At 41.8% G+C, this 21,055-nt stretch overlaps 1 protein-coding gene across 1 annotated transcript; it reads left to right on the top strand.

Moving 5' to 3' along the window:
- The first annotated feature begins 695 nt into the window (after window positions 1-695).
- Window positions 696-19,500, top strand: LOC113040319 (uncharacterized). Its single transcript, XM_026198661.1, has 4 exons — window positions 696-765; window positions 9,764-10,096; window positions 18,137-18,466; window positions 19,100-19,500. The coding sequence occupies exons 1-4, from the start codon at window positions 720-722 to the stop codon at window positions 19,234-19,236; spliced, it is 846 nt and encodes a 281-aa protein (XP_026054446.1). The 5' UTR covers window positions 696-719; the 3' UTR covers window positions 19,237-19,500.
- Window positions 19,501-21,055: the final 1,555 nt, after the last annotated feature.

Here is a 21,055-nt window from a genome sequence, read left to right on the forward strand (position 1 = left end):
AAGACATAGGTAATCTCATGTTTGCTTCAAAGTTATTTTGAGTTATTTTGCTCAGATTCACCAAAAATCCCAAAGTCTGGTTAGAGAAGCAACACTACTAAATGCAATACACATCATTTCCTAAATGTAGTGTGATGAAAGCAGACCATGTTGTGTTCTGCTATTTATATCTAATGTGGTTTGATCCCGTTTTCTTGAGAAACAGCTTCAACATCAGCATTTTTCTCTCCTTTTTAAATAAATTAAACATTCTGACTTCCACTCAGTACAAAACATCATATGAAGATATAAGAGAACACTATTTTTACACAATTATAACAGGTTCCTGTTTTAAAAAGCCATCAGAGAAACTGTAAAATCAGTTTAGAAACAATTGAGACATATGAAAAATAACAAACAAGCTGAAGACAGTTACAGGAGAAACCAGAGCCAAACACTCAGGATCTCAGGATCAAACACTGCTTTAAGTCACATTTATCATGTTATGGTCAATTTATTTCTGTTGAAAATGACACCATTGATCTCCAGGAAGCTGTGGTCTACTCTAGCTCAAAAGAGCTGGACGGTCACGCACACCAACCCTAAATAAATAGACGGTTATTTAGCTGACGGTGGAGTTTCACTTCACTTTACTACAGAGCAGCCTTACATCAGCTCATCTGTCCATTCATTACTAAACCAGTTTGTCTCTTCATATTTGTGGACTGAAACCATTGAAGATGTTTGGCAGAATTTGGTTCTGTTTGTGTTTGTGGCATATGGTTGGTGAGTTTGAAATGTTTGAAATAATGTTTTCTAATTCAATCCAATTAAATTCAAGTTTTTTTGTATAGCGCTTTTTACAATACAAATCGTTACAAAGCAACTTTACAGAAAATTATGTTTCTACAATATTTAGTAATAGCTTATAAGTGGTGACTGTCAGTTTGTGCACGTTTGACAGGATTTGAATAGAATACACAGGAGCTAAACCATTTAGGGCCTTATAGGTAAGTAATGATAATTTGTAACTGATAGGGAACTTAATATGTAGCCAGTGAAGAGACTGTAAAATTGGGGTAATATGATCATATTTTCTTGACCTGGTAAGGACTCTAGCTGCTGCATTTTGGACGACCTGTAGCTTGTTTATTGAAGAAGCAGGACAACCACCTAGAAGTGCATTACAATAGTCCAGTCTAGAGGTCATGAATGCATGAACTAGCTTTTCTGCATCAGAAACAGATAACATGTTTCGTAGCTTGGCAATGTTTCTAAGATGGAAGAATGCAGTTTTTGTAACATGGGAAATATGATTTTCAAAAGACGAGTGGCTGTCTAATATAACACCCAGATTTCTGACTGTAGAAGAAGTAACAGTACATTCATCTAGTTGCAGACTGTAATCTACAAGATTCTGAGTAGTGTTTTTTGGTCCAAAAATTTATATCTCTGTCTTATCCGAATTTAATTGGAGAAAAATATTACCAAGGGGCAACATATATATTAAAAATAGAAGGGGACCTAGGACGGATCCTTGTGGCACTCCATATTTTACTGATGATAAATGAGATGACTCCCCATTTAAGTAAACAAAATGGTAGCGATCGGACAGGTAGGATCTAAACCATCTTAGAGCCTGCCCTTGAATACCTGTATAGTTTTGTAATCGATCTGTGAGTATGTCATGATCTATGGTGTCGAACGCAGCACTAAGATCAAGTAAGACCAGAAATGAGATGCAGCCTTGATCTGACGCAAGAAGCAGGTCATTTGTAATTTTAACAAGTGCAGTTTCTGTGCCATGGTGGGGCCTGAAACCTGACTGAAATTCTTCATACAGATAATTTTTATGCAGGAAGGTGCAGACACAACTTTTTCTAAAATTTTTGACATAAATGGAAGATTTGAAATAGGCCTATAATTTGCCAGTACACTAGGATCTAGTTTTGGTTTCTTAATAAGAGGCTTAATAACCGCCAGCTTGAATGGTTTTGGGATGTGACTTAAAGATAATGACGAGTTAATAGTATTGAGATGCGGTTCTTTGGCTACAGGTAACAACTCTTTCAGTAATTTAGTGGGTACAGGATCTAATAAAAATTATGTTGGTTTAGATACAGTGATACGTTTATTTATTTAGTGTTAGACGCTCTAGAATCTACATTCGCTATTGTATTTCTAATGCTATCTATTTTATCAGTGAAGAAATTCATAAAGTCATAACTATTTAACTTTGGTTGGAATATTTGAATCAGGTGGGGTCTGGTTATTTGTTAATTTAACCACTGTGCTAAATAAAAACCTTGGATTGTTTTGGTTATTTTCTATGAGTTTGTGGATATGCTCTGCCCTAGCAGTTTTTAGAGCCTGTCTATAGCTGGACATACTGTTTTTCCATGCAATTCTAAAAACTTCCAAGTTAGTTTTTCTCCATTTGCCTTCAAGACCACGAGTTTCTTTCTTGAGAGAGTGAGTATTACTGTTATACCATGAGTATTACCATGGCACAGTATGTTTTCTTTAACCTTTTTCAATTTGATCGGGGCAACAGCTTCTAATGTATTAGAGAAAATAGTGCCCATGTTGTCAGTCATTTTGTCTAATTCATGTGTATTTTTGGGTACAAATAGCAGTTGAGATAGATCAGGGAATGGTCTGTAACATCATCACATTGAAGTACGATATCTATAGCAGTAAGATTGATTCCATGCAATATAATTAAATCTAGTGTATGATTAAAACGATGAGTGGGCCTGGTGACATTTTGCTTGACTTCAAAAGAGTTTATTAGGTCAGTAAACGCAAGTCCTAATGCATCATTTGTATTATCAGCGTGAATATTAAAATATCCCATGATTAGCGCCTTATCAACTGTAACCAGAAGGTCTGAGAGGAAATCTGCAAATTCTTTTAGGAATTCTGTATACGGCCCTGGTGGTCTATACAAAGTAGCCAGAGCAAGAGATACATTAGATTTATTTTGCATGTCTAACAGTGTAACATTAAGCAGAAGTATTTCGAATGAGTTAAACCTGTATCACGTTATATTGTTGCAACACCTCCTCCACGACCAGTCTGACGGGGCTCATGCTTATAACAGTTGTGACGGCTAGTAAAAGAGGAGGAAGCAATTGCAGGCAATCAGATGAAGTTTATTGAAATTAGAGTCCAGAATGTTGGCAATGGGAAAGAAGGTCTACGGTGGCGTGAGAAGAGCTGGATGGTGAAGTCGATGGTGAAGGTGAAGACGGTCAAATGGATGAAACCAGGAACGGACCGGAACACTGACACGAAGACGACAACACGAACACAATCCAGCACACGAACACGGGAGACGGTAATCCAGCTAGGGAGCGGAGACATGAGTGAGGATCTGACAACAGACGGAGAGATGAGTGAGTTTATGTAGCTGAGTGGAGATGAGGATCAGCTGGAGCGAGACAATCAACACACAGGTGACAACAATCAACCAGACGAGCACATGGAGACTACGTGAGTACAAAAACAAACACAAAACATGACACGGAGGAAACAATGGATTTCCTACCGTGACAGTACCCCCTCCCCTAGGACGTCACCTGACGTTCCCAGCCTGCTTTACCTGTAGATTGTAATCATCAATAAGGCGGTGATCCAGTATGTCCCGAGCAGGAACCCACCTTCTCTCCTCCGGACCGTAACCTTCCCAATCCACCAAGTACTGAAATCCGCGTCCCCTCCGTCTAGAGTCCAGAATACGATTAACCAAATATGTGGTTTCCCCATTAACGATACGAGGCGGGGGGGAAACCAGGGCAGGCGGGTTAAGACGGGAGAAAATCACCGGTTTAATTTTGGACACATGGAACACGGGATGAACCCTCCTGTACGCCGGAGGAAGGCTAAGACGCACTGTTACCGGATTAATGATTTTGGTAACAGAAAACGGGCCAATAAATTTGGGAGCAAGCTTATTCGAAACGGAACGCATCTGAATATTCTGGGTTGAAAGCCACACTCTTTGACTGACGACGTAACGGGGAGGCTTCGACCGGTGGCGATCGGCCTTAGCCTTGGTGCGCGACCTAGCCTGGAGCAGAGCTCTGCAAGCTCTGGTCCAGGTGCGGTGACACCTCTGGACTAGTGCGTGTGCGGAGGGGACCGAAACCTCGGATTCCGTACTGACAAAATTAGGTGGTTGGTACCCTAAACTACACTTAAATGGAGACATGCCCGTAGATGACACTGGTAAAGAATTGTGTGCGTACTCCACAATTGAGAGTTGCTGACACCAGGACGAAGGATTATTGGAAGCCAAACATCGCAAAACCCTTTCGACATCCTGATTGGCTCGCTCGGTTTGACCATTGCTCTGGGGATGGAACCCGGAAGAAAGACTAACAGTCGCTCCTAACAATTTACAAAATTCTCGCCAAAATTTGGACACAAATTGGGGACCCCTGTCAGAAACCACGTCTGTCGGAAGGCCATGTATACGGAAGACGTGGTCAATGACAGCTACCGCTGTTTCCTTGGCTGAAGGTAATTTGGGCAAGGGAATAAAATGAGTCGCCTTCGAGAACCGGTCCACTACGGTTAAAATCACCGTATTGCCCTTAAAGGGCGGGAGGGCGGTAATGAAATCTAGCGAAATGTGGGACCAGGGTCTCGAAGGGACAGACAGCGGTAAGAGTAACCCATCTGGAGGTCGATTGGAAGTCTTACCAATAGCGCAAACTGAACAAGCCAAGACGAAGTCGTGGACGTCACGAGCCATACCAGGCCACCAAAATCGTTGCTTGACTAGAAACCTAGTTCTACTAACCCCTGGGTGACAAGCAACACTGGAACAATGACCCCACTGGAGAACGTCTGACCGTAACCCCTCCGGCACAAACAATCGGTTCGGTGGGCAACGAGCCGGGGGCGTTACCCCTTCTAAGGCAGTCAACACCTTCGATTCGACCTCCCATCTGAGAGCGGAGATAATGATGGTCCCCGGTAAAATGGGCTCGGGAGTAGCAGTACGATCGGAACGCTCAAAAAGACGGGATAAAGCATCGGGTTTGATGTTTTTGGAACCCGGCCGGTAAGAAAGTGTAAAATCGAAACGACCGAAAAACAATGCCCACCGAGCCTGGAGTTAAGTCTTTTGGCTGTTCTAATGTATTCGAGATTCTTATGGTCCGTCCATACAATGAAAGGTACACCCGACCCCTCAAGCCAGTGACGCCATTCTTCCAGTGCAAGTTTGACTGCCAACAACTCTCGATTGCCAATGTCATAATTAACTTCCGCAGGAGATAGACGGTGAGAATAATACACGCAAGGATGCACCTTTCTGTCTGAGGATGCGCGTTGGGACAACACTGCTTCTACCCCCACCTCTGACGCGTCGACCTCCACTACGAATTGACGTGAGCGATCAGGGGTGACGAGAATGGGAGCTGAAACAAAGCAGCTTTTCAGTTTGGCAAACGCAGCCTCGGCTGCGTTTGACCACCTGAACGTCAAACTAGGGGAGGTCAAGGCGGTCAGAGGAGCGGCTAGTTGGCTGAAATTGCGAATGAAACGCCGGTAAAAATTGGCGAACCCCAGAAATCTCTGCAGGGCCTTGCGAGACTCTGGGGATGGCCAATTTACCACAGCCTTAACCTTCTCAGGATCCATGCGAACACCCTCAGTCGAAATTATGTGTCCTAGAAAAGAAACAGACTGCGCATGAAGAACGCATTTCTCCGCCTTGACAAACAATCCATTCTCTAGCAACCGCAGAAGCACTCGTCGTACATGTTGCACGTGTTCCTGGAGAGACAAAGAAAAAATCAATATGTCATCCAGGTAAACATATATGAACAGATCGACCATGTCTCGCAACACGTCATTAACGAGTGCTTGGAAGACTGCCGGCGAGTTCGTAAGCCCGAAAGGCATCACGCAGTACTCAAAATGGCCTCTAGGGGTGTTAAAGGCAGTCTTCCACTCATTCCCCTCCCTGATGCGGACCAAATGATAAGCATTACGTAAGTCCAATTTAGTGAAAACGGACGCTCCCTGCAACCTCTCAAAAGCTGAAGACATAAGCGGCAAAGGATAGGTATTCTTTACCGTTATGTTGTTCAGCCCTCGGTAGTCAATGCAAGGTCGCAAGGATCCGTCCTTCTTTCCCACAAAAAAGAACCCCGCCCCCGCTGGAGAAGAAGAAGGGCGGATAAACCCCGTTGCTAGAGAACTGGATATATATTTCTCCATGGCCGCCGTCTCTGGAATAGACAAAGAATATAACTTGCCCTTAGGCGGAGAAGTACCTGGCAATAACTCTATCGCACAGTCATAGGGACGATGAGGAGGAAGAGAATCAGCACGAGACTTACTGAACACCTCCTTCAGGTCTGGTACTCCGCGGGCACGTTAGCCAAATCCACTGCTTCCCCCTGAAACACAGACTCAGAAACATTAACACCAGCAGACAAAAGACAAGACAAATGACATTCCTCGCTCCAGCTAACCACAGATCCGAGGCGCCAATCGATCCTGGGGTTGTGTTTCTGGAGCCAGGTGTGACCGAGAACAATGGGGGATTGAGGTGAGTCCGTGATGAAGAATGAAATCTCCTCCGTATGGTTGCCAGATGTGATGAGAGAAACAGGTAAGGTGGTCTGTGTGATGACTGGCAGTCTGTGTCCGTTGAGTGCAAAAGGTGCAATGGGGTGTTTGAGGGAGGTGAGAGGAATGTTGAGTTTAGTAGCAAACTTAAAGTCCATGAAACTACCCTCGGCCCCAGAATCCAACAAAGCGTGATGATCGAGTCCGTGGGTGGACCACCGTAGACTCACCGGAAGGAGTGTCGATGTAGATGAGGTCTTCCTGGCAGAGATCCCACCCGATAGTAGCCTCCGTTTTACTATCGGGCTTGGTCTTTTTACCGGACAGCGCTGGATGTGATGTTCTTGGCTGCTGCAGTATAAACATAGTCCCAGGGATCTCCGCCTGATCCTCTCCTCCCGGGAGAGCCGAGCTCGCCCCACCTGCATGGGTTCAAGATCTCCAGGTGGGCTGACCGCAACCTCTGAGCGCTGACGCTGAGCCTCCGGTCTGGTCGCGAGAACTGCTCTCCCCCTCCGTCTGGCGGCTTGGTCGAGTCGGTTGTCTACTCTGATGGTGAGGTCGATCAGGCCATTGAGAGAAGTGGGGAGCTCGACGGCGCGGATCTCCTGTTGGATGCGGTCAGCCAACCCATGCAGGAAGTGATCCCACTGCGCCTCTTCTTTCCACTTACACTCCGCCGCCAGGGTGCGGAACTCAATGGAATAGTCGGATACGGACCTGTCTTCCTGACGTAGGTCCGTGAGAAGTCTAGCCGCCTCCCTCCCGGCGACGGAGCGGTCGAAGACCCGTCTCATCTCCTCCGAAAGGGCGTGGAACGAGGCACAGCAGCTGTCTTGGTTCTCCCACACCGCCGTCCCCCAGAGGGCAGCCCTCCCCGTCAGTAGTGACAAGACGAATGCCACCTTCATTTCCTCGGTGCAAAACGTGCGGGGCTGCAGGGCGAAGTGCAGAGAACAATGAGACAGAAATGATCGACAAAACTCTGGCTCACCCGAATATTTCTCAAGGAAGGGGAGGCGTGGTTCGGACTGGGAAATCCCCCCGGAGACAATCTGCGGTGTGGGTGGCGTGGGAGGCTCAGCGGGTGGCGGTTGTAGTTGATATTGAGCCTGGAGAGCGAGCTCGGACACCTTCGTCACCATTGCTTGGAAAGCTCGACCCATCTCATCTATCGCCTTGTCTTGGCGATCCATACGACCAACGGCTCTCTGCAGAAATTCCTCCAGATGAGATGGGGAGCGATCGCCTGCTGCTTCCATGATGGTCAGATCCTACTGTGACAGCTAGTAAAAGAGGAGGAAGCAATTGCAGGCAATCAGATGAAGTTTATTGAAATTAGAGTCCAGAATGTTGGCAATGGGAAAGAAGGTCTACGGTGGCGTGAGAAGAGCTGGATGGTGAAGTCGATGGTGAAGGTGAAGACGGTCAAATGGATGAAACCAGGAACGGACCGGAACACTGACACGAAGACGACAACACGAACACAATCCAGCACACGAACACGGGAGACGGTAATCCAGCTAGGGAGCGGAGACATGAGTGAGGATCTGACAACAGACGGAGAGATGAGTGAGTTTATGTAGCTGAGTGGAGATGAGGATCAGCTGGAGCGAGACAATCAACACACAGGTGACAACAATCAACCAGAGCACATGGAGACTAGGTGAGTACAAAAACAAACACAAAACATGACACGGAGGAAACAATGGATTTCCTACCGTGACAACAGTAGTTTGGTGGAGTAGACTCATTTAGACCAAAATAATCATTTGGTTTTAGCCAGGTTTCAGTAAAGCAGAGTACATCAAAACTATTATCTCTGATCATTTCATTTACAATAACTGCTTTGGGTGTGAGTGATCTAATATTTATGAGCCCAAATTTTAAACATTGTTTACTTGACATGTTTCTGGTTTAATCACGATAAAAAAAATTCTAGATCCTACATTAAATTTATATTTTGACCTCACTATTCGGGGAACAGACAAAGTCTTAATAGATTTTCCAGTGCAAGTACTTTTATCATTTAAGGGGGTAGAACAAAAGTCATCGGAATAGTTACTTGAGAATTGTCTTACTAGTCACATGGAGCGAAGTGTCCTGGAGATGTTGTAAGAAAGCAGCTCCGGTCCAACTCTGCTGGGGTGTAATCCATCAGCGCGAAACAGCCTAGGACGCTCGCAGAAAAGATTCCAGTTATTAACAAAAAGCAATTTATGTTCTTTACACCATGACAACAACCATTCATTTAAAGCAACAAGTCTACTGAATTTTTCGTGTCCTTGTTGATACGTGGGCAGTGGTCCTGACACGATGATCGTCGCCGCGGGCGTTGTGCTGCGAACTATCTCGATCAGGCTGCTGAAGTCCCTCTTCAGCGTCTCCATCTGCCGCAGCGTGGTGTCGTTAACCCCGGTCTCCGATGATCACTGCATCGTGTCCTGTCTCGCGGAGGGGAGGGAAGCGGTTCCGGGTGGAGATCTCGAAGACAGGAGGGGGAGAAGTCATCGCCCGGAGCCTGGCTCGCATCCTTCGCTGTGGATGCACCCAGGGTCCGTGGTGTCCCGAGGCCGGAGTGAAGGACATCTGGGAAAATCACGTCCTGGGTGCACCGGGCCTGTGCAGAGAAACACACGGAGTAGACGTGGTGGGACTGTTAACAGCACGCTGTATACTTACCCTGGACTTGTGAGCAGTATTAGCAATGTAAGCGCAGTTAGCAGCAACCAAGCCGCTGATGCTAACGGGCTATAAGCTAATATCAGACCCAGGAGATCAAAATAAAACTAGTGATAACGAGGCGCTCTGATTGTTTTAGTTGTAGAATACAATAGAGGATATATTCACACGTTATAAAAACAGAAACGACGGTGTATAAAATTGATTTTTAAGATAACAATAGTAGATAAAAAGAATATAGTGATGGAGCTCAAACGCAATACAGTCGCCAAAAACAAACAGGATATGTTTGTTTGATTTTCTACATAAATGTATTTTAAATAAAAACACTGAAGCTCAAACAGCAGCAGCTTTAGTTTCATCTGAAGTGTTGTCTGTGCATGATATTTTGGAACTTAAGTCAACTTTAGTTCCTGTATCAGCAAATAAGAGTTTTTTTTTTTTTTGGGAAAACCATAATAAAGTTATTTAAAGTCTTAATCTGCAACAAACTCTGCTTGTGCTTGTTTTTCAGGTGTGTTTGCTGATTCAGTTGCAGTGAAGTCAGTGTATGTGAAGGAGGGAGATTCAGTCTTTCTACAGACTAACACTGAACTACAGACAAATGATGAGATAATGTGGACATTTGGACATCCAGAGACTCTTATAGCTGAAATCATTAAACTTTTTGAAAGATTCTCCACATATGATGTTCTTGATGGGAAATTCAGAGACAGACTAAAGCTGGATCATCAGACTGGATCTTTGACCATCACAAGCACCAGAAACACAGACTCTGGCCTTTATGGAGTGCAGATCATCAGGAACAGGACAGTGATATCATACAGATTCAATGTTACTCTCTCTGGTGAGTCACATTTGAAGTGTCATTTATATGCTGCCAGTTTTCATAAAAAAATATTTAAAATATTTTCATGAACCAAAATATTTTATTATATGAAATCAAACAGCAGAAGAGCCTGCACACAATGTACTTAGTTGAGAATCTTTAAAAACATTTATTCAGAGACCATGAAAATGTCAAAAGTGCTCAGTTCAGAAGCAAAATTAATTTGATTCTTCATCTGAGTCTGTATGAAAGCCCAACGGTCCCACCCAGAGGTGTATCTTTATGTCTATAACTTTTTTAATGCTTGGACAAGGCTGAACAAGTCAAGACACAGACAAGTATCAAGAGCCAGTCTAAATGAATGAGTGGAGAGACTGACTTGATTAGTGTGCAAAAAAATAGACTACTGCATGTTGGTTTCTTCTGTGAGAGATTAAAAAGTATTCTTTATCTGTTTTACATTCTATGCTGGTCAAAGTAAAATATATTTACATTTTTTGATTCTGTTATTGTCAACTGTAAACTTTACTAGTTCAAATAATGACTTGAATAGAGTGTAAAATTCGCCTGAGTTGCATGCTAACTACTGTAAGTCTATGATAAGTCAAATGTTGACACTCATTCAATACTGCTTAACTGTGCATGGCCCACTTGGAAACAGCCTAACTACCCCTTATGACCCAAAATGTCTGAACATACATTGAGCTTCTTTGGCAGCTTGACACCCTAACCTACATTTACAAAACAGAGAATCGCCGAAGACCTGAACCTCTCTGAAGCGCACTGCACTGACATAGACAAACTACAGAAGGCTGGCTTCAAGGCAGAAATCTCCCCTTTAGGAAATGGAGAAGTCAGCTGAATCCTGGTACATTCCACACCATATGGTGAGACACAATGGCAAAACAGGATTGTGTTTAACTGTTCTTTCCAATTTTAACTTCAGTCTTTAAATGAGCAACTCATTCCTGGTCCCATACTTGGTCCATCTTTGCTTGGATTTTTGCTTCAGTTCAGGCAGCACACCATGGCCATGAATGCAGATGTGAAAGGTATGTTTCACCAAGTTCACTTATTGCCAGATGACAAGGCGATCATACGCTTCCTGTGGAGAAGCATGCAAAGAACTGTGCATCCAAATATCTATGAGGGCCCTTTGGCACAATGTGCAGTCATTGTTGTGCTATATATTCACTGTAATGTTTTGCCCATGACAACTGTGAAACTGATCCCACTCTAGCGGAATCAGATATCCAATCATTCTATGTAGATAACTGTCTTTAAAATATACAATTAACCATAAAAGGCCAGCGCTCTTGTAGATTGGCCTATGGCAATTGTTGCTTACTGGAGGATTCAATATTTGCCAATGGACCAACAAACCTGAAGCAATTGAACACTCTGGCAAGGTCACAAAGCAGTGAGCTATGGTTATCCCAAAAGAGCCCCGATCTTTTGGAGAGCACAGCTGGATTGCGATTGAACTGTCTCTGTGAATCCTTAGGATACAGACCGTGCCAAGTGGAATGTCTCAAGCCAACTTTGAGTAATATCTACAAGGTATTAGCATCACAGTATGACCCTCTCGGGTACTTAATTCCATTCACCATTCAGGCTAAGATTCTCGTTCAGGATCTGCGGAAAGTTCACCTGGGATGGGATGGCCTCATAGAGTCTGACAGCCTACAAAACAGATGGCAAATTGGGTACAGGAACTGCCCGATTTGGAACTGCTAGAGATTCCCAGATGTTACACTCAATTCCAAGTACATGAGGAAACATTCACCAGAGACCTGCTGTAATGTTTCTGAAAGAACATATGGCTCACTATCATATCTACACAAAGAAGACAAGAATGGCCATATACACATTTAATTTGTGTTGGCTTATTCACGTGTGAACCTGAACTAAGTGCAGCACTTACTGGAGCTTATAGTTGACCAAAGTCCTCCAAAAGGAGTTCACAGTCACCATCAGGTAAGTCATTCTCTGGTCAGATTCTACTGTCTCCTGGAGATAGTCTGACTCCTGCAGGTATAAGTAACTCGAGTTGCTGAAATTTAGTCCCCCACATGTCAATTCCTGGAGGTATGTGGATTCAGTAAAGAATGGAAAAGCAAGAAAAGGAAAAGCAGATGACATAACCTGTGGAAAACCCTTAAAGGAGTTGACACAGTCATGTTGTGGGCTAATGGACCAGACTTCTGGCATTAATCAGAAGCCTCCTGGCCAACTATGCCAGCTGCTGACCCTGAACCGGATACTGAATTACAGAAATCTGCACTCTGCCTGCACCTATGTACTAATCTTGATGTCCAACCCCCAGATGCATGTCAGTATAACACATGAAAGGACTTGGTAAAGGCCACAGCATTATTCTGAAGCCTAGCTGCTCCTCCTTCAACAAGATCAAAGGGATTGATTTCAGGAGGAGGACAAGGCTCTCTCATTTAGTGTCAGTTAGTGTCCCTGTCTCCTGAATATGATGAAGTTGCTGGGATAATTAGGATTGGAGGGAGACTATGTCATGCTGAACACATACCTCAATGCTCTACGTTGATAGTTTTCAATCCCCATCAACAAATAACCAAATTCTTTTAAACCTTATTAAGGAATGATGCCAATCTCATTCATCCTGGGCTAGAACGAGTCCTTCCAGAGCTATTCTGTCACTATTGGATCTGGACACGATGCCTTCGTGATGTCTCTACGGAGATTTATCTCTAGAAAAAGCAAGCCCTTTGAGCTCTTCTCAGATAATGGCACCAACTTTACGGAAGGGAACAGAGAGATTAAAGAGGCATATGAAGCTATGGCACCCCAACTCAAAGAGCAATTTGCTCAACAGGAAATCTCCTTCAGATTTATTCCTCCCAGCTCTCTACATTATGGTGGTATTTGGTTGAGGGAAGTCAAATCAGTGAAACAAGCTATGAAAGTCATACTAAAGGAACAGACAGTCACTGAAACTGTCCTCTGAACTGACCTCATTGATTTAGAAAGCATCATGAATGCCAAGCCTTTAGGCCATCTGCAAGAATGTGGACTACTGCATGTTTGTTTCTTCTGTGAGTGATTGATTGAAAAAGTTATCCGTTTTACATTCTATGCTGGTCAAACTGAATTATTATTATTATTATTATTATTATTATTATTATTATTATTATTATTATGTTTATTCTGTCATTTATCAATCCAACATAGAAACGAGCGCAGATCCGTCTGCACAAATCGACTTATGACAGAGTTCACATGTGATTCATGAAACATTTGTATGCCCCCAATCTCATCGTACGAATGATCGCATGTTGATAAATCAACTTAGAAAACAATCATCAGTTGAATATCAGGCCCCTAAAAACCCCCTGGTTTAGAAGCCTCACCCCTAGAGTTTATGGCACAGAGAAATGAGATCCACCCCCTCCCCCCCCCCCCCCAAAAAAAACTATGTAATCTCATGAAAGCAAAATTTATCTTTCTCCAAAAACACCCGTTAGGATTTAGCCTGAGATTGCGCTCCTGGACCACGAACCTGGACATCGTCTTCCAGAGGGACCAAGGCGTGACTTTCGTTGCCCATAAGGCGAAGTCAGTCACCGTGCGCAGCTCCTGCATAAGCCTCGGGTCGATACCACCCTCGTGCATTGCTTTTAGTGCCTTGGATTGATGTACCTGCAGGATAGCCATGGCATGCAGGGCAGAGGCAGCTTGGCCCACAGCACTGTAAGCAATGACAGCAAGAGCTGCCGACATCTTACAGGCCTTGGACGGGAGACGTGGATGATTACTCCAAGTGGTGGTGTTTTTCGGGCACAGGTGTACCGCAACTGCTCTCTCCACCTGGGGAATCTCCACATACCAACCTGGCTGCCCCACCATCGAGGGTGGTGAGGATGGAAGAAGGAGACGAGTGGCTTCTGGCCGTAAAAGGGGCCTGTCCACTGTTGTGACTTTGTCACCTCTTCATGCACCTCCGGGAAGAAAGGAACCAAAGAAACCAATCATACAGGGATGAGGGCTCAGGGTTGGGCTGTGTAGTCACCTCCAGCCTGATACCCACGGCTGCCCGGGCAAGCAAGTCTGATTCGGCAGTAGCAACAACACCCAAGGTGGGCAGCCCCACCAAATCCTCATCCTCAGAGGTAGATAGCCCATCCCCTGATGCAGCAATCGACATCTGATCCTCGGGCTGAACAGCAAAAAGACACGCTGGGGCCACCTTGAGACGGCTCAGCAGAATCAGTCAGCAGCTGCACAGAACATGCGCTGCTGGAGGAGTGAGAGGTCCGTGGGGGGTGGCCCCGCAGATAAGCTCTCAATGTCACCCTCAGATCTCCCAGAGCACCAGCTGGCGGTCCCCTGCTTGAGCCAGAGAAACCAGGACGTGTTACGACAGAGTGGTCTGCTACACTCCCCTTGAGGAGTGAGAGACGCAAATTTCAGCATTGTCATGCTCATATTCCCACAATAGAAGCATGAGTCATCCATGAGTGCTGCCTCAGCGTGTTGGAGACAACTGCAGACAACGCTCGTGACCGTCAACCGAGGACAGGAAACGACCGCATCCAGAAGGACACAGACGAAACGGCATCTTGAAAAAGACACAAATCGTCCGGGATATGCTCTTTTAGAAACTGCTCTTTTAGCCGAAGTGCCCAGGGGAATCACCGCAGCAGGGACACCGCTATACTGCGCCGTCACGGTGACCAGGAACAGCTCACCAGAAACACAAAGATGAATGGCTCTGTAGTGACTATATATCATCAACTACTCGGCTCCGAAGCAAAAATCTGAATGAGTGGATGCACCTGTCACCTATTTATACCCATAGGCACAGGGAGTGGCTCAGGTATTTTATCACTAGAAGCGCCACAATTCCAAAACTACTAGAACAGCCGTGAGCGGTCATTTTGACCACTATGTTATAAACTCTATAATCTCTAAATAAATTGCCCAAATGAGAGATTAATGTATTAATTGTGTTAGGATATCTTTTTAAAAGACAAATATCACCAACATGTACATTTTTTATTTAGTTAAAAATGATCATTATAAATTTAGAAATATTCACATCATTTCGTAGTAAAATGTAATTATTGCATATTCAGTATTTCTCTATATTTATTTTACATAACTCAGAGCAACAAAATAAAATTTAAAATGATCTATTTGATAATGAAAAAAATGTTACAACATTTATGATACATTATAACACAGAACATAAGCTGGAAACAAGCAGCTCTAAAGTTAAAAAGAGTCACGAATGAAGTTTGGAACCATAAAACAATTACGCTACAAATTGTATATTAAATAAATATATCTATATCATGCTCGGCTATTTAAGTTTCACAGTCAACGTCACAAGTTAACGTACTTCTGTTCTTCTCGCACAATTTCCACACATGGTTTGTTGCATTTGTGGCAGGTGTCGTGCATTTTATTTTGTTTGCAGATTCTCCGCACCTGGCACTGTCTCCGTTTTGGTGTCAGTTGCGGGGGTTGATTTTGCTTTTGGTTGGGACTCCTCTCTCAGCTCGACTGCCAATCGCAGCAGGAACTTCCTCCAGGCAATATTGCTGCTGGTGCACTCCTTGAAGAGTATGTGGGCATTGATTCCAGCAAGGTCGAGGATGTTGTAAAATACAGCCACTGGCCATCTACGTGTACCGCCTTTCACAGAGTATGCCCGTGCCATCTAATCTAGGACATCCACCCCATTCTTGGTGTTGTTGTAATAGGTCACAGACTCCGTCTTTGCTTTCGGCCCATCGGTGATGCCCACACTTGTGTGCATGGAGCTCAAAATGCACACATTCTTCCTCGGCTTTCCCTGGTATGTCGTGAGCGTCGCATCCGCACATTTTAGGACTTTTGTGTTATACAACTTATACCACGCTTACTTTTAATGATAATTTGTAGTCCAACAATTTGTATTTATAATCAAATGAGCATATGCTAATAGTACTGGAGACGCTGACAGAGACAATAAACCATGGGAAAGAATAAAAGAATCCGCAAGACTTAGAGCGGTCAATATGACCGTTATGGCTTTAATAGGTAGACATGCTCATATATTTTTTGCCTTTTATGTAATTTATATAAAATCTATTGTAAGTTAAAATAGAAACACTTTTAGGAAAAGTCACAAACCAGCAAGATTGTATTTTTTTATTCATCAAAGTTATTGTACATGTACATTTCAAAACGTTCATTTTTACTGTCATGGCAGTTCTAGTGTTGAATCCACTATCCAGTTTTCATTGGCATTTTCTCTTAAACTCAGAGATGATTGGCCTTCCAAGTGAGACCCCATATGTCGTTCGACATAACTCGTAGTGACCGACAAATAGGTAACTTGCATATACCAGCTGAGACCAAACGTGAGATTTGATCGTAGCTACCGCTCACGTCCATATTGGTACATTCAACAAGTTTCGAGTTGAAACGACAGTACGCTCAATTATCTGTCATATGTTCATTTCGTAAATGAGGCCCATAGTCACCTGTAAAATTTACCAGTTCAAATAATGACTTGAATAGAGTGTATAAATCGCATGAGTTGAATGCTAAGTCTATGCTATGTCAAATGTTGACACTCGTTTAATACTGTTTAACTGTGCATGTTCAACTGCATAATTAAGATATATAAGCTAAAATTTTACACCTGTTTACGTTACATATTTGAATGAAAAACACTGCAAAATTTTGAAAAACACTTTGCCAAAAATTTACTGTCACTGCTGCTGAGTATAATGATAATTTCCTTATGCTAGCCATATTATTCTTTATATTACAAATTTTATATTGTATTCAGTTTTCTCTGTTCATTGTAGACCACACATGCACCCCTTATGGGCAAGTGCCTGTAACACTTCAAACACGCAAGGATAATTCAAATACAATCTTTCAACAGAGACCTGCTCTCTTGCTCCTGTTTCTTTAAACATAAACTCCCACCACCATTTCTACATGAGCCTTTCATTTACTTGTCACTTCACCTACCGACACCTAGACACTAGGAAAACAACAACTTACATGAAGTATTTCCAGTATTTGGCCCAGGTGTTAGAGCAGACTTGAGGAGAGTATGAAAAACTTTTTTATTAACCAATGGTACACACTTACAATATAGTGTTTTACAGAGCATTATTTTTAGGTTTTAGTGCATTTAGTACTTCACTTTAAAATAAGTTTATACATTTCTTTATCTATGTGACAATTTAATTGTGGTGTTTCTAATTAAGTGATAAAAAGCAAATGCAAAAGTTTTAAAATGTGCATGCTCATCTCTGTGCCATTAAAATGTGCAACACAAATTATATATGATACAATTAAAGTAACTTACTCTGCAGCAGTTTTCTGTGCACATGAGTTCCTGAACATGATACATGATGCTATACCACAAATGCGTACAAATTTTCATTACTTGATGTGACACATTTATAATGTATTTTATTTTATTTTTATTTATTTTTTATATTTTAAACTCGACTTCTAAATGTCTGTTCAGTATTACCTGTAACATGACACAATTACATTTTTGGAGCAAAGCAGTTACAAATGTTGTACAGAATAAATATCACCACTACTCATCTTTGCACCAATAAAATGTGCAGCACTTTATTTTTCTACCAAGTTATATAATATCTAATTAGCCTATTATATTAATATTTAACTTACATTGGAAAGGTTGCAAAACTTGGCAAAAAGTCACACCATTTATTACAAACCATGATGCATTATGGGATTCACTAAGTCTTGAATAGCACTCATTTGGCACTAGAGGGCAAAATGTTACAGGATGTAGCTTCAATAATGTTTAACTCGTTAAACAACACATTTTAATGACAGAAATTAACCTATCGCCCCCCCCCCCCCCCCCCCCCGGTCCTTATAAACACAGCTGTGACGTGATTCTCATCTGAAGTAAAAGTGTTTTCTGTGCATGACTTCAGATCAGTTATAAAACCATCAGAATTTTAATTTGATACTGTTTGTGAAAGATATTTGAATATATAACTATTTACTTAAATAAAAAGGTTTGTGTTTGTTCTTCAGGTGTGTTTGCTGATTCAGATGCAGTGAAGTCAGTCTCTGTGATGGAGGGAGAGTCAGTCACTCTACAGACTAACACTGAACTACAGGCAGATGATGTGATAATGTGGACATTTGAGCTTCCACAGGCTCTTATAGCTGACATCGATACAAAGCATATAACTTTCTCCACATTTGATGTTCTTGATGGGAAATTCAGAGACAGACTGAAGCTGGATCATCAGACTGGATCTCTGATCATCACAAACACCAGAAACACAGACTCTGGACTTTATGGAGTAACCATCCGGAGCAGGACAGATATCACATACAGATTCAATCTTATCGTCTCTGGTGAGTCACAGTTACAGTTTCATTCATGTTTAGTACTGCTGGTCTGGTAAATTCAAAGATTTATTTACGTGCTGTCAAATGATTAATCACATCCAAATTAAAATTTCTGGTTTACATAATATAATAATATATGTGTTTGTACTGTTTATATCTATTATGTATATATAAATACATACACATACAATGTATATTTAGAAAATATTTAAATGTATTGAATATGATTTAAAATGTACATAATAGATATACACAGCACACACACATATATTATATAAACAAAACAAAAAAAAACAAACATTTATTTTGGATGTGACTAATCATGATTAATTGCTTGACAGTACTAATATACATGTATTTGTGTGTGTGTATGCGCACGCGCGCGTGTGTGTGTATAAATCCTCAAGATGTGATTCAAACTCAGGTCCACAAGTCTAATGGCACTGACCATTCATACCAATTTTACACAAATAATTAATATACATAAAACAAACCACTTGGTCATTTAAGATCACATACACATAATTGTATGTACTTTTTTCTCACCTTTTTACTTAATCTACTTGAAACCTATACATATAAAACAGCTATTACGTTATTGACTGAGCTGATCTCATGTTCATTTTTTTTTTTTTTCAGACTCTGTTCGATGTTGTGATTCTGCTGAAGCTGTGATCCGATTGGTCGTCACTGCTCTGGTGGGTGTGGCTGCAGCTGCTGCCACTGTTGTTCTGGTTTATGACATCAGATCAAGGAAAGCTGAACAAGTTGCCTGATAACTGTTTTTTTTTTTTATCTTTCTGTATTCCTCTGGCTTTAAATACTGAAATCAGAACTTTGATTGTTATTTAGAATTTTTATTTGGATCTTAGTTTAAAAAAAAAACAATGACTTTATTCAACAATATGTCTCCTCCGTGTCACCCTGTAGTACCGTTTTGGACAGTATCACGACGCATGCATGTGCATTCAGAGCAAAGCATGTGCATGCGCCCAGAGAAGATGGATTTTGTTGCTACTGAATTTCGTTTATTAATAACAGTCCTGTAGAGTTGTGTTATTCTGGATTTATTGATTAAATGTCGGAAATGTACACTAAATATATCATGTATATCTACTCCAACACTCATGCAACATTTCAGGTTTCTGCTATTCGTTTTTGCAGAGGGCCAGAATTCATTTGAGAATATAAGGTCAGTAAAATCTTGTTCATTTTCATGACTTCCTCTGATAAATCACACTATGATGCAGGTCGAATCCTGTAGAGGGAGGATCCAACCAGATCATATCAGTCCTTTAGTCATGTTTCAGAGTGGGATTTTATTTATTTATTTATTCATTTTTTGACATTTTAAGCATCAATATCTTGAACCAATGAAGAAAATGTTCCTCATATTAGTATTGTTCTGTTTGTAAAATATGTAAATAATGCAATTGCATATAACAGATTATGTAATATAGACATAGAAAAAGAAAACAAATGGGACAAATATACAATGCTATTTAGTGAAAGTGTTGATGAAACAAATATTTTATTTAAATTCACTGAAAGAGGAAAAGAGGAACCTAGGCACACAAAGAAGTTCTGAACAAGAAGACTGGAGCGAGCGAGAAGAAATACAAAAGAGTAGGTCTGAAAGATAGTAGGTAGCAAGACCTTTGAGTGTCTTAATTGCACACAAACTGATAGTGTGAAGTGAAGATTAAATCAATCAATGAGAAAAACAATGAGAAACATTAATATGACAACTAAAGTCAACAATAATATTAAAATTAATGCTGCAATTTCAATATTCATAAGTATTCATTTTTATGTCTTCAACATGTCTTTTTTGTACCTTTAAATGCTGAAAATATGTAAGTATTTGTACATTAGATGCTGTAAACAACAGTATCGTATGTTTTAGTGTCTGTAAAAATGTAAGTAAATGTACGTTTTGTAGAATCAATTATTACTTAAAATATTCATTGAAATTAACATGAGCTCACGTTGTCTTAACAGAAGGCTACCTAGCATCTTAGAGTCTTTTTTAAACTTATGATACATTATGTACATTAATCTTTTAACATTAAAAAATGAAAATATTAATCATCAATTTATGTATGAGAATTGTCTTGTATGACCCAATATTCCTGTTGTAGGTGTTTTAGTCTATGTTACTCTTGCTTAATGTGCATGCTGATACCAGCAGCGTACGCCCCCTTCAAAGTTAAACGGCAACTAGAAATATTCAGAAGTTTTACTACGACTGCAAGAGGGCAAGCGGCCCCTGTGCTGTGCTGAAGCCTGGAGATGAAGTAAGGATGCAACCACATCCTGGCAGTCACAAATGGTCTACTGGAGTTGTTGTGAGATCACACTGTGCCCCAAGATCTTCTGTTGTTGACTGTGGAAGTAGAGAGTACCATCGCAACATTCACCTTCTTCGAAAGAGCACAGCAGCTGCTAACGAGTCCTGTCACGAGCTTAACGATGATCAGTGGACAGAGACATCAGAGCCAGCGAGTGTCGAGGAGCCAAAGTCTGGGGATCATCCCAAGCATCACCTGCAGAACTCAGGACTGGTAAGCAGACATTGTCAGCTGGACAGTATAC

Source organism: Carassius auratus, chromosome 22 (genome assembly GCF_003368295.1).
Source record: "Carassius auratus strain Wakin chromosome 22, ASM336829v1, whole genome shotgun sequence".
Classification (NCBI taxonomy): Eukaryota; Metazoa; Chordata; class Actinopteri; order Cypriniformes; family Cyprinidae; genus Carassius; species Carassius auratus.

Coding starts and splice junctions, on each gene's coding strand:
- LOC113040319 (XM_026198661.1), top strand. CDS start 720: ATGTTTGGCAGAATTTGGTTCTGTTTGTGTTTGTGGCATATGGTTG. Junction 766..9,763: donor GTGTTTGTGGCATATGGTTG/GTGAGTTTGAAA, acceptor CTTGTTTTTCAG/GTGTGTTTGCTGATTCAGTT. Junction 18,467..19,099: donor ATTCAATCTTATCGTCTCTG/GTGAGTCACAGT, acceptor TTTTTTTTTCAG/ACTCTGTTCGATGTTGTGAT.